Source organism: Antedon bifida, chromosome 9, assembly GCF_963402885.1.
Source record: "Antedon bifida chromosome 9, ecAntBifi1.1, whole genome shotgun sequence".
Taxonomy (NCBI): Eukaryota; Metazoa; Echinodermata; class Crinoidea; order Comatulida; family Antedonidae; genus Antedon; species Antedon bifida.
The window spans coordinates 20,440,162-20,455,786 of NC_136234.1; the positions used below are offsets into that span (position 1 = coordinate 20,440,162).

The 15,625-nt window shown below is 33.2% G+C and overlaps 1 protein-coding gene across 1 annotated transcript; it reads right to left on the minus strand.

Annotated features, from left to right (window-relative positions):
• Window positions 1-4,264: 4,264 nt before the first annotated feature.
• LOC144851726 (KATNB1-like protein 1) lies at window positions 4,265-10,137 on the minus strand. The gene is made up of 6 exons (XM_078709320.1): window positions 10,081-10,137; window positions 8,135-8,253; window positions 7,083-7,232; window positions 6,486-6,862; window positions 5,808-5,901; window positions 4,265-5,474 (listed from the first exon to the last, which is right to left on the minus strand). The coding sequence occupies exons 2-6, from the start codon at window positions 8,240-8,242 to the stop codon at window positions 5,445-5,447; spliced, it is 759 nt and encodes a 252-aa protein (XP_078565446.1). The 5' UTR covers window positions 8,243-8,253; window positions 10,081-10,137; the 3' UTR covers window positions 4,265-5,444.
• Between the last annotated feature and the right edge of the window lie 5,488 nt (window positions 10,138-15,625).

The following is a 15,625-nucleotide window of genomic DNA, read 5'->3' on the forward strand; positions in this document are numbered from 1 at the left end:
TATTGATTTGCTAGGTTTAGACCATTAAGGTTTGGTAAAACAATTGTTGAAAATACACAATGCAATCCTCCTTCAGGAACGCTTGAAACGTTGCATCCATCCTGTCCGTGACGCCAATTTGTCGTGGTTCGGGAATCCTTAATATTGATTTGCTAGGTTTAGACCATTAAGGTTTGGTTTGTGAAGCCATGTATCCCATGCAACAAAACAATACGCAAGATGAGGCTGCATTTACTCTGTATCATTTATTTCTCTAAACAGGAACAAACCCTGTATAAAACAACGTCATAATTATTATTTTTCCAGCAGTGTAATATAATTTAACAATAAAAACAATCACAAGCAAGCTTACTATAATATGGTCACTTCACTAATTATCAATTAGTATTACTGTATATAACATTAGTATTACTGTATATAACATTTAACGAACTTATACCTGGATCCAATACACCAATTTCATACTACTAATCACATCAACCTGGTAAGTTATCCAATTAACTTCAACATGGTATGTGATACAACTAACTTCAACATGGTATGTGATACAACTAACTTCAACATGTATGCTATCTAATAAGACAAAGCTGTATATCAAAGAGAAATTATAAACAGTGAATTCATTGTCGTTACAAATAATGAACGATAACAACTTAACTCGGTTATGCACATGGAGTAATACTGTAAAACATTATGGTTGTATAGAAAATAATTATCTACTCACAGTATTGGCGAGAATCCACACTTAAAAGAAATACAGTATATAACATGTCTTACTCAGACAACAACTAAAACAACTTCTGCAGAACCAACGCTCACGCAGCCTATTCGATATAATCATTCACCTGATATGCAAATACGCCCGCGAATACCAGTAGTGAACAATAGCAATGCAATGCAATATATTGCGCCACCAATAATGTAGGTATAAGAAACTTCGGAAGCTTTCCGATCCATTACAGTGAGGTGACAATTAAAAAAAGTTTCGCATTTTTATGTACATTCATTATATTTATATATATATTTTCATATATTTACCATAATATATAAGATACTTTTTTTTCATTCAGTGTGTTCCCACGTCCTGATGAGATATTTTATATAGCCATTTTAGATATATCGATGTATATACTACACTGTATTGTAAACATTATTATATGCAATGTTACTTTTTATTTACTATAACTAAATTTAAGAAAATAATAAGAAAAAAAAAGAGAGTAATATGTTAATATTTGTAATAATTATGATGAACGAATAAAATGTGTAATAAATAAATTACACCACAAAAGAGAAAAAAAAACTATCCTTACTAATAAATAATTCCATGCTATCATTCTAATTATTCTATTTCCAAACTTTTGCATTCTTCTTATTAATATTAATTTTTGTCTTGGTAAAAAGGAAGGATATTTTATATTCTTCCCTCAATTTATAACCTTTCTAACCGAACACGAACAAGAACAATGACCATTGTATATGTACGATGTTTATCGTCTTTTTATTACCATGTTTGTTATGTATATATTTGAATTAATTCTATATTTATAAAAAATGAGGTTTGATGTCGAAAAAAAAAATCATCTTATGTATTATATAAGCATTTATTTCGCTATTTCCCAACATGCAACGCACAAGCTCTGCCCACAATTGATCTGCGCGTGTGCAAGCATTACGAAAAACGTTAGCAAAGATAATCGTTGACTTTAGTTACGTGTGCGTCGTCGAGAACCTTATTTCTAAAAAACAGCGTCATTGAAAGACGGTAGCCGAAGGGTATCGAAACATATACGCCAGTCCTCACATTAATAAAACAAATCATATGGAGCCTTGTGAGCCTATGACTATAGCATTTTCAAACTTGCATTTTAGGTGATAAATAGCCATAGGCCTATTGCGATAAACAATTCTTATTTAAGTTTACCATTTTGTCTAAATTATTCTGCATAAATGATGACTTCTCCATGTTTCGATACCCAAACGTTAACGTTTACGCGTTCACGCGAAAGCCCCCTATCGTTTGTATCTAACTGCGCTCTGACAAAAAATAACGATAATAAAAAATCGATTAATAAAGTTAGATTAGAAAAAACTACAATACGTCCATAAATTACTAAAACCATTCTTTGCTGTTTATCCTTACAACAGAAGTAATGGCATGTAATATAAGGAATGATTTATTCTATAAAGGAATACCAGTTCCTAAAAAAGATTGTAGTTTTGAAGAGGTGCGTATTGCGCAGCTTGCTGACGATACGGTGTTGTTTGTCGGAAATGACAAAAGTATAACTAGGAGTGTAAAAATTGTAAAAGAATTTTGTAAAGTGTCTGGTATGTGTTTAAATGAACACAAAACCAACGCTATGTGGATAGGTAAAAATAGAAACAGAATTGAAAACCTGGTAAGCTGAATTGGAGATAAACCAATTAAAATATTAGGGATCTATATTGGATACAATACCCCCGACAATACCAGATTGTGCAAAGAGTTAAACTGGGATGCTAAAATGATAAACTTTGAAGAACTACGGAATACTTGGAAAATGAGAGATCTAACATGTTATGGTAAGGTGACAATTTAAAAAAAGTCTCGCATTTTTATGTACATTCATACATTTATATTTATATATTCATATATTTACCATACTTTTTATTCATTCAGTGTTCCCACGTCCTGATGAGATATTTTATATAGCCATTTTAGATATATCGATGTATATACTACACTGTATTGTAAACATTATTATATGCATTGTTACTTTTTATTTACTATAACTAAATTCAAGAATATAATGAGAAAAAAAAGAGAGTAATATGTTAATATTTATTAGTAATAATTATGATGAACGAATAAAATGTGTAATAAATACATTACACCACAAAAGAGAAAAAAAAACTATCCTTACCAATAAATAATTCCATGCTATCATTCTAATTATTCTATTTTCAAACTTTTGCATTCTTCTTATTAATATTAATTTTTGTCTTGGTAAAAAGGAAGGATATTTTATATTCTTCCCTCAATTTATAACCTTTCTAACCGAACACGAACAAGAACAATGACCATTGTATATGTACGATGTTTATCGTCTTTTTATTACCATGTTTGTTATGTATATATTTGAATTGATTATACTGTATCTTTAAATTAAAGGCAAATGAAGGTTGATGTCGAGTATGTATAAGCACCTTTATTTATAAAGTCTACACTTATATCAAACTTTATGTGACAAAAAAAAAGTGATCTAACCATGTTTGGGTATATCACTACCATATTTGGGCACATCACACTTTTTTGTGATAGTGTAGACAGAGAGCTGTAGTTATAAATACTTTTAACATTGTAACATACAAATGCGAGAACAAAATATGTCTAAAAAATACTTTAGGATGAAAAAATGATTCTTTTTGTCATTTATTTATATTTTTTTTGTTCCCTACGGAAGTATTTAACTTTATTAAAACTACAAATAAAAGTCCGATTTAATTAATTTTCATTTATAATGTTTTTGGGGGACAATACATCTTATTTATTTATAACATAGTATCGTAATAAAAGTGGGAGAAACCCATACAAGACAAACACACATAAAGCAAGTATAATTCGAACGGAATCAAACTGGATTTAATAATTATTATATCGCCTCAATTATTACCATACAGGTACATAATTCAACAGTTATTAGGTTAAAATTTCAAATTTACAACCTACTATGTCACCACTCCATCCTCCAATTAAAAAGATAACCAGTAGCAATAGCCACCAATCACACTTAACCTTAGCAAAAAGTGTGATGTGCCCAAATATGGTAGTGATATGACCAAATATGGTAGTGCTATGACATCACCATGTCCATATATGGGCACATCACATTTTTTTTGTTTGATAGTGTAGACAGAGCTTTAGTTTACAGCTATTATATGGGATCTGTAGTATATACAGTAATATAATAGATATGAAAGGTTTGAGTACAACACGTATGTAGTTCTGAAAAGATCGATCGATCAATATACTTTGATCATCCTTAGGAGCGAGAATGATCCTGGAGACAAAAGTATATTAATCGATACATTCTTTTCAGAACTATATACGTACTGCAAACTTTATATCAACATATTGATTTTGCAAACATTCAAACAATATTATAACATACTTTTATCTTATTATACATTTATTATAAGATTAGGAATGTCCTGTTATGTCAATGCAAAGAAGCTCTTCATATTTTTACCTTATTTAAAAAATTGCAATGTTTTTAAAACATCAAGGTGATAAATATATTTTAATATCATAATCACAATAAACATTCATATAAAAATAAAATTAAATGCATAAAATTGTGTTTCCGCATCCATAACACAAATTATTAAGTTATAATAACAGATAAAATGAGCATGATCAGTCGTTACAAATAACAACGCAACATTTTGTCTTCCAGGTCAAAGGTTAAAACACCATCTCATATTATTATCTGATACAACTAAGATGATTATCGGTTCCACTGAAACTTTATCAGTTAATTGTTATCATTTAATTGTTATCATTTAATTGTTATCATTTAATTGTTATCATTTAATTGTTATCATTTAATTGTTATCATTTAATTTATGGCTGCGGAAACACGTCCTGATATTAGCACAAGCACATTACAGTTGATTTAGTAATACATTTATGTAAAGCTACTCAACAACCATCATGTTTTCCTTTTATAACATGTAAATGAACTGTGTTTGTCAACAATGTAATGTATTTCCCCTTTCCCCTTACAGTACATGGAGTAAGCTAATATTTTGTATTCAAATTCAATTAAAGGGATAGTTACAATGTATAGGTAAATCGCCATAAAACATTGGGCTGGCCAAACATGTTCTTGACCAGAATCATAACATTTTCTGGTTTTATTTAAAGAATGTGTGAAGTTAGTATCTAATTCCTACAGTAGTTTTTTATTCAAATTCAATTAAAAGGGACAGTTACAATATAGGCCTATAGTAAGAAATCTTCAGAAAATTTGGTCTAGTAAAAATTTTTTCCCGCAAAATTCTAGAAAAGTTTCCCATTTTAGTAAATAAAGTTAACTATCATCATCTAAAGGGATATTGATTCGTTTAGATGAATTTTTTTGAAAATATTAATTATGGTATAAATGTTGGTCAATCTGATATGTTCGGTTATAATTGACCTCTTTCATTCTTCCTGGATTGAATACTGAGTATTCTTTATTTTTCACACGAAAATCATAACAATAAATATTAAAAGAAGTAAAAGAACTATAAAGTGGAAAAAACAAGATTACCACAAGCAAGCAAATTTACAAATAAATTACAAAAATGTTTTCATTTAGTCAAATATAAATTATTCTTAAGGAAAAATGTTTAGTGACCATTTTAAAGCAGGACGTTGATTGGACGGATTTTGTGAAAGACAATTGACATTTCATTCTTCATAGCTTCTGAAGTAAATCACCAATAACCTAAACAAATAACAACTTTAATAAATTAATGGAATAATTGAGTAGTACAATAATAAACAATATTGCAATGTCACATCTCTCAGCCAATTAATGCAGAGTATCATGTCTAGTGACAAAAAACAGCCAAAAGTATCATGTCTAGTGGCAATAAACAGACAATTATTATCAACGATTAGGAAGCTTTGGAAAGCAGGCTACTGTATAGTATCAGGAGAGGCGATACAGTATCTCATGTGGGATGAAGGTACTGTATGCTGATTATGAATGACTAATAATTGACTTGTTTAAATACAATGGGAGGGCAATCCTGGTAAATTATTTTTTGTAAAGTACCTTTGCTTTGCTCCCTATTTTGCCATCTCTTTTTCTTAGCTTGTTTATATCATCTGTCATAGAAACTATTGAAGTGTATATACCTGATGTACTCCTGAAAAATGAATGAAATTCAGCTTGGTGTAAAACATGACTGTCAGCTATACTGAATACCATGTGAGCAGTGCTAGGGAGGCCAGGGGGCTGTCACTATATAAGACTATTAAATACAAAAGTCAAAATAATATTGTACTTTGTCTATCCAATTAACAAAATATATTCGATTGATTGCTCTTGGTCTATGTTTTTAATGGCTAGGCCCATGCAACAACTTACTAGATAATGTTTATCATGGTTTAACATTCTTACACCATCCTACAACTTACTAGATAGTGTTTATCATAGTTTAACATTCTTACACCATATTTACACCATCCTACAACTTACTAGATAGTGTTTATCATGGTTTAACATTCTTACACCATATTACACCATCCTACAACTTACTAGATAGTGTTTATCTTATGTATAACTTTTTTACAAAATATTTAATACCGGTTGGAGCAAATTTAGTCCTGCAAATCTTGCTGGAAAACACTGCTTCTGGAGAACAGTGTTGAGAAGCCATGACATGTTTGCAGTACAATGTAATGTCTTTAGTATAGAGTTAAGAACATACTGATGGAAGGTGATACATACCTACTGCATTGAAGACCTCTGCTATTCAGTGGGTTCTCACCCAATGCTACCAGTTCCTGCCACCAATTCCTTAAGATTCCTAAGATCATGTCCAGACTGGCAACGATATAATCCTCGTATTTACTGGCAAGAATTCTCTGAAGCACCGGGAGAAAATCCAAACAAGCACCCATCGTAACCTGCTTGCCCTTATCCGTCTTATTCTTGATGCTGGAGCTTAAGAACGGCAGTACATCAACGGTGGTGGCATCATCGTTTGTGCGTATGAGATACGAGATCAGACTGTTTGGACTCTTCCGCCAAAATGTGTGCGCAGCCTTTGCTTGTATCAAACGGTTGCCTAGTATTACTGTCATTTTTTTATGTCCAGAAGTTATCTATGGAAATTTAGTAAAAAAAAAAAAGAATTATTATAATAACACGTGTCAAATTTTTTGTTGCACTCAGTTCCGAAAAAAAAAGAACATGGGCGACTGAAAGAAACTAATCTTTGTCGACATTTTTTGTGGGCCTGTCAGTTGTGTTCAGTTGCTCAAAGCGCTTGTCGACACAGTTGCAATGTCAACATAGCGCTGCGTACTTTAAATCATGAGTTACCTGCGTAACATCATCTACATTTCCATCTGGTAAATCAGAATCGTTTACAGGTGGTTGGCTTTCAGATGAGAAGTCGTTATTCCATTCTGGTCGCTCTGCATTCTCATTCTGTTTAACTCTATGTTGTTGATGAGGTGGTTGACGTAGTATCTAAGAAAACAAAAACACAATATTGCTTTTAGAATAGGCCTACCAAGAAGTTACAAAAAAGATATTAGCATACCAAGGCACCATGGGTTAGCTTGTTTTGGTAATCCTACAATGAATGTTACTTCCAAACTTTGACATGATGCCTTACATTTCATAGACTATTATTATAACAAAATAATATAAAAAATTGCTCCCTTCTCTTTAAAAAATGTGAAGGACATTTCACCATCACCATGGGATGTACATTCAGTGAATTCAACATTCACTATTCAGAAACACATATAAAAAACCTTTGTACATCATTCATTGTGTCTTTTGATGGCATTTGTAACACTAAATAAAATAGCTTATTGTTAGAAACATTGTTAACACAATGGTGTTTACAACTGTGGTATAAACTTTTGTTTTAAATATTGTTAGTGCTTTTCACTATAATAGCACACACAATTGCTTATCTCTATAGAGCATCTGCAGCACTCTATACTCTAGTAATACTGTACAACAATTGAAGATTGGAACTTTACTGATTTACTTTACTGAATACAAAAATGGCTGCCAAACCTGATGCCTTATTTAGTCACATTTAGCCACCACACATTATGATAACATTATAGTCACCACTTTCATACTAGCAGATTAAGTTATAATCACAAAAATAATTTGATTCATTCGCATAACCAATTATCCCTTTAAAAGAAGTGTTTTAAGGTAACTTCCCTACATAGGATATAATTACCAACCAGACAAATTCCCTTAAAGTATTAGATTTATTTAGATAGTTGTCCTGGTGGCCAGGTAGTTGACCTAGTAGGTAGTTGTCCTGGTGGCCAGGTAGTTGACCTAGTGGGTAGTTGTCCTGGTGGCCGAATAGTTGGCCTAGTGGTAGTTGTCAATTATTTTACCTCATCCTCTTGTGGATCTGCCATGACATATTTCTTCTTCTTCATGTCCCACTTTATAAAACCATGCTGTTCATTTGTATTTCTGTCCTTTGCATTTGGGTCTGCCATTCTTCTTGCTGCTAAAAAATAACATAACATTAAGTCTAGCCTCATGAAATGTGAAACATTTAGAAACTTGTCTTACTTGACAAGATAAGAATTATTAAAAAAAGAGAGTAAATTTTGTATGTGTTAAAGATAAATTATACAGTAACTGCAAATATGTAGCGTAAGCGTAATAATATTTTTAATAATATATATTTAATCTTTTCTGATTAATTAGGTTGACGCATGGAGTTATGTTGACACTCATTCTCTACACTCACAATTTGCGAGTGATAGGAAACAAAAGTCGGTTAAAATTTTTATAATAATTATGTACATTCATTATACTGTACATTTTTTTCTCAATTCATATACACTACAGAAGTTGATACCGATTCTATCCTTTTTCATGATACGGAAGATCTTCAATCAATGACAAACAATGCTGTGCAGGGAAGAATAACCAACAACAGAAATAACATTCATTCATATCATCATTCATATAAAAGCCTAGCGTAGCGTGATGAGCATATTTTCGGAGGACAAGTTGCTTAAAAATTCATACCTCGGTTTGCGCATATAGCACAGTTTTTAACTCAGTAAGTAAAATCTATTCTTACGTATATAATATAGCCTAGGGTAGATGTACCAGACTTCGGCAATGTGCCAAACTTCGGCAGGTTGTATTTATATTAGTCATAATTAATTAAATAATTGATATTTTTTGTTTATCTTAACGTATAATATACTTTATTTATAGGTGGTAAATAAAAACCACCGATCGTTTACTAGACATCAGCGAAACATGTCTGCCAGTAGCCATAAAAACTGAAACCTGAAAACCGGAAGTGACATTTCAGCAAAATAGACCAATGAGCTAACACGTGACTGTTCCATTTAAAGTTCCAGGGCATGAAAAATTACACACGAGGGACACGTCTGGGATTGAAATAGGCTCCTACTGTAGTGTAGCAACATTCCAGAATATTCCATTTTCAAACCAATGAAAAAATATAGGGTTTATGAGGGGTGTTAAGATGTTTGGTTGATAATTAATGATATGTGCCAGACTTCGGCACCTAACGGAAATAACTAATTAAATTAAATTGTTTGCAATGTTGTTTATTAATTTTTTTTCAAAATATAATTGTTGGTAAAATAAAGTTAATATTGCTGTTTTTTGACTCATTTATTTCACATCTGGCCATGGCTAGGCCTAGCCTAGCTAGGCCTGCTATTTCATCGACGATCGATTGCGCAATCGCTCGCGCGTAATTCCAGGGCTTGCTTGGGCAGCGTATGCCGAGGATTGGCACACACATGCCGAGGTTTGGTACATAAATAAAAAACACATTTTTTATTATTGTTTGTTAATTATAAATATTTATTTGATAATTTACACTGTATTTACTACTTATATAAATACTAAAAACTCTACCAAAAAATATTTTGTGATGCTTTTAAAAAATACACGTAAATAACGAATTTCCCTGTAACCTGCCGAAGTCTGGTACATCTACCCTAGCCTAGCCATTATTATACGTAAGAATCCCTAGTAGGGCTAGGCCTAGCCTCTAGCTAGTAGGACCTGCCTACCTAGGACTAGTAGTCTAGGGAGAGAGCCTCTCTACTCTCTCCCTATCTAGGCCTAGGTACCTAGTAGGCCTAGGCTAGTACTAGCCTAGGGCCTAGCTACTAGGCTAGTAGTAGTAGTACTAGCCTGGGCCTAGGCCTAGGCCTAGTAGTAGGGTACTAGCCTATACCTAGCCTATAAAATCCTTGTGGGGCTTATTTAGCTGCTGTGTGTGACATATGTATATCATTATCAGTAGTACATACAAGTACATTCTACAATTACTTACTTTGATCAACACCAACAAATGTTTGTGTTGTTGTGAATTGGCGCTTCTCTGTTTTTAATTTTACTAAAATCTGTATTTAAAAATACGACAATGTGATTGGCTATCAATTGATGTCACATAGGAGGTATATTTAGTGCGTCATTCTGACGACTGGGAGCATTCTCTACTTCTCTACGGAGCGCCATTTATGCCTTTATTAACTTCAATAATAGAAATAGTACTACGGTAACTGCTCAAGTGGACCCAATTTAGCACCAGGGTAGCACAGTGATATAAAATAGAAATAAAAGTCACTACTTTTAATATCGTTTCGTATATACCCACATCACAAACTGAAAAACAGAAACATCTTGACATTCACATTGATTCAAATTTATCTTTTTCTTTTCATGTAAATAAACTCCGTTCCAATCTGGGCTTGTCCATCTCCATCTTATCGCGTGCTCGGTCATTTCATTAATAAACACACATCCATACTCCTCTATTATACAGATATTGCCTGCTTAGAGGTGAAATATAAGATTTGACATCCCCGAGGGAATGATATTATGTTCAACCAATCACGTTCACGTATTTACATAGGCTATGTAATATAACACTATAATCCTCCCACACATTGACTATTGATGTAGTGTTTGGGGAATTGACCGAATAAAGATCATTCAAAATAGAGCACTTCGCTTTATCCTTAAAGCTCATCCACTCACACCACGAACTAACATTTACAACTCCTTAAATCTTCATACAGTCCAAGATCGCGTGCATCTACAAGGTCTGCAAATGGTCTTGCTCCGGAATACCTTGCCCTGCGTCTTGCCAGAATTCCAAATCATCGATGTACCCGAAGTGTCCCTAAAATTGAAACTTTTAAGAACAGTTTCATCTATAGAGCACCAACATACCTGAATTTGCTACCCACCAAACTAAGAAATGCGGTAACAATAAATAATTTTAAGTCTGCTCTAAAAAAATATTTAATCCCAAAAGAAAAAACTCAACGTTTTGTATAGTATTGTAGGCTATATTTTTGTATTTAAATACATATATATTATATATTTTTATATTTTTTTAACATAGTTCATCCGTTTTTTCATATATGTTTTTGACTGTCTGCATATGCTGTTTAGGGTCACCCTCACAAAATAAGGTTTAATAAAAAAATAAAATAGAAATAAAGTCACTAAATTTTAATATCTTTTCGTATAAAACACTGTGCTCAAAATGGACACAATTTGGTACCAGGGGAGCAGTGATATAAAATAGAAATAAAGTCACTCAAGTTTCAATCTTTTCATATGTTAATACACTGTGCTCAAGTGGACCCAATTTGGCGCCAGTGGATTTTTTTAAAATGGAAAATAATGAATATTGTTTTTCTTTTATTTTGAAAGAGAGATATTTTGAGGATTGTAAATGTCAAGTGGAACTTTTTTTAAATCAGAAACAAAGTTGCATGGCATTATTTTCCATTAAATAGACTGCCATAAAACCTCGAAAAGAAGCCCATGTGCTCCTTCATTTTTAGTACTCTTGTGGGCTTCTTTTCCACATGGAGTTCTTTTCGAGATTTCTTTTGCAAACTAAACGAGGGGAACTGCCAGGAAAATATTTTATTTCCATGATTTGAAAAATCTTCTAATGTAAATAATTCACAGCATCAAAATTTAACAGTGTGGCGTGTTGACCGCGAATGACTAACATACCATCTTTACCATAATACACCTGCACAGACTCATTTGCATAACAACGCACGTACATACCAAACTGTTTAAAATAGAGCTACACAGTACTCGAAAATGACATCTATTATGTTTTCAAAAAAAATGCATAAGAATCTTCAGTACCCCACCATGCTTGGGGCTGAGCAAAGACAATTTTGAAAAAAAGAGCTGTATACAGTAGGTTCCCGCCGGAAAAAATGGCGTAACATGATTTGAATGAAACAAACTATATAAGACTCACCAGGACAATATGTGAGCTTGTCCCCGGAAAGTGAACCTATTCATTGAAATATAAAATTAAATATGAAGTCTCCAGTACTAGCCCATCCATGGTTGCGAATTTTAGGTTAGGTTTAAAAAAACTTGACTTCATATGCTTCAATTTCGAAGATCTGCTTAAAACATATTTATTTATTCTACCATAAACTTTTATTCACAACATAATATCAGTAGGCCTACAATACAATATCTTGCATGAAACGGATATTTAAAAATACACTATAATGTGTAACGGTAGAATTATAATTATAATGTAAAAGATTAACAAAATAAAAATTGAACAGTGTTGTGTGTTGATGGCGAATGACTAACAATACCATCTTTCCCACAGCACATGTGCACACTCATTTGCATAACAAACGCACGGCATATACCAAACTACGATGAGATAAAATTAATTCTCTTCTAAACACGAGAAGAAGAGAATTAATACCCTTTCTTAACGTTAAAATAAATTGAGGGCGCTAAACATAAAATTTATACCATCAAAGCAGTTGGCGAGAGCCAAAAAAAAAAAAGATGGTAAATGTGCTCTTCCTGCCTCAGCACTAAGGCCCTGCCACAGCCTTTTGGGGTCGTTTCCACCACATCACCAGATGCATTGATGTTGTCGCCTCATGATGTGTGGTGGAAAGGGGGACGTATGATCTGTGAACCCCAAACACAGTGGCTCGCATAGCCTTAACTCTATTCCACCGACCAGCGTGGGAATCGAACCCACGACATACGTGTGTTAACACGACGCTCAGACGACTGAGCTAACTGATCATTTTGGTTTTCACAAGGTTAATAGGATATTAATGACGTAATGATGAATTACATAATACACGTATAAATAGACTATTATCAGCTGTTCCGTCATGTACTTTGTGGCTTAACGGGTAATGCCCAGTTTTGAGTGCTATCAGCTGGGGTTCGAACCTCGACGGATATTTTTTTTTATGAATATTGTTTTTTTTTTTTAATTTTGTATGGCATTCACTTTTCCATTAAATAGACACCATAAAACCCCCAAAAGAGCCCATGTGTTCCTCATGTTTTAGTACTCTTGGGTACTGTGGCTTCTTTTTAACAGATAAGCTTCTTTTCCGCATGGGGTTCTTTTCAAGATTACTTTTGTAAACTAAAGGAGGGGAGCTTCTAGGTTTCCGCCCAGAAAATTGTATCTTTACATGATTTGAATTTCTAATAAAGATTAGCAAAATCAAAATTTAACTTTTAAATTTAATTTTGTGGCGTGTTCACCGCGAATAACTAACAATGCCATCTTCCCCATTACACCTGCACAAACTCATTTGCATAACAACGCACGGCCTACCAAACTACAAGCGCGTTTGTTATGCAAATGAGTGTGCACATGTGCTGTGGGAAAGATGGTATTGTTAGTCATTCGCGATCAACACACAACACTGTTCAATTTTTATTTTGTTAATCTTTTACATTAGAATTATAATTCTACCGTTACACATTATAGTGTATTTTAAAATATCCGTTTCATGCAAGATATTGTATTGTAGGCCTACTGATATTATGTTGTGAATAAAAGTTTATGGTAGAATAAATAAATATGTTTTAAGCAGATCTTCGAAATTGAAGCATATGAAGTCAAGTTTTTTAAAACCCAACCTAAAATTCGCATCTGGATAGTTGAAATTTAACATTATAATTATCAAAGGTGATAATTGTAATTGTTTTCTAAATTATAGAAATAATAAAATTAGTAAGTAGGCTTTTGTGTGCTAGCTCTGTTTGTATTTCATAATTTTGTTTTGTTGAATTGCCGTCACGGCCGCGTGCATTGCATGTCTCACACTTGGGAAACAATCACCATTGTATGGCTGGTCCATCCTGAAGACTTATATATTTCGTTCCATAATTTCCGGGGAATAAGCTTTCATTCTTAGCTCTACCCCAACCATGGTGAGCTTAACTGGAGACTTAATATTTAATTTCATTTCATAGGTGTCATTTCTGGGGACCTTGTAGTTATTTTAAACAGTTTGGTAGGCCGTGCGTTGTTATGCAAATGAGTTTGTGCAGGTGTAATGGGGAAGATGGCATTGTTAGTCATTCGCGGTGAACACGCCACAAAATTAAATTTAAAAGTTAAATTTTGATTTTGCTAATCTTTATTAGAAATTCAAATCATGTAAAGATACAATTTTATGGGCGGGAACCTAGAAGCTCCCCTCCTTTAGTTTACAAAAGTAATCTTGAAAAGAACCCCATGCGGAAAAGAAGCTTATCCGTTAAAAAGAAGCCACCGTACCCAAGAGTACTAAAACATGAGGAACACATGGGCTCTTTTTGGGGTTTTATGGTGTCTATTTAATGGAAAAGTGAATGCCATACAAAATAAAAAAAAAACAAAAACAATATTCATAAAAATATAAAAATATCCGTCGAGGTTCGAACCCCAGCTGATAGCACTCAAAACTGGGCATTACCCGTTAAGCCACAAAGTACATGACGGAACAGCTGATAATAGTCTATTTATACGTGTATTATGTAATTCATCATTACGTCATTAATATCCTATTAACCTTGTGAAAACCAAAATGATCAGTTAGCTCAGTCGTCTGAGCGTCGTGTTAACACACGTATGTCGTGGGTTCGATTCCCACGCTGGTCGGTGGAATAGAGTTAAGGCTATGCGAGCCACTGTGTTTGGGGTTCACAGATCATACGTCCCCCTTTCCACCACACATCATGAGGCGACAACATCAATGCATCTGGTGATGTGGTGGAAACGACCCCAAAAGGCTGTGGCAGGGCCTTAGTGCTGAGGCAGGGAGAGCACATTTACCATCTTTTTTTTTTCGCTCTCGCCAACTGCTTTGATGGTTTAAATTTTATGTTTAGCGCCCTCAATTTATTTTATTGTAAAAAAAAGGGAATTAATTCTCTTCGTTACGTGTTTAGAAGAGAATTAATTTTATCTCATCGTAGTTTGGTATGCCATGCGTTTGTTATGCAAATGAGTGTGCACATGTGCTGTGGAAAAGATGGTATTGTTAGTCATTCGCGATCAACACACAACACTGTTCAATTTTTATTTTGTTAATCTTTTACATTATAATTATAATTCTACCGTTACACATTATACTGTACTTTTAAATATCCGTTTCATGCAAGATATTGTATTGTAGGCCTACTAATATGTTTATGGTAGAATAAATAAATAAATATGTTTTATGCAGATCTTCGAAATTGAAGCATATATGAAGTCGAGTTTTTTTTAAACCCAACCTAAAATTCGCATCTGGGTAGTTGAAATTTAACATTATAATTATCAAAGGTGATAATTGTAATTGTTTTCTAAATTATAGAAATATTAAAATTAGTAAGTAGGCTCTTGTGTGCTAGCTCTGTTTGTATTTCATAATTTTGTTTTGTTGAATTGCCGCGTGCATTGCATGTCTCACACTTGGGAAACAATCACCATTGTATGGCTGGTCCTGAAGACTTATATATTTCGTTTCTAAATTTCCGTGGACTCAGCTTTCAATCTTAGCTCTGCCCCAACCATGGTGAGCTTAACTGGA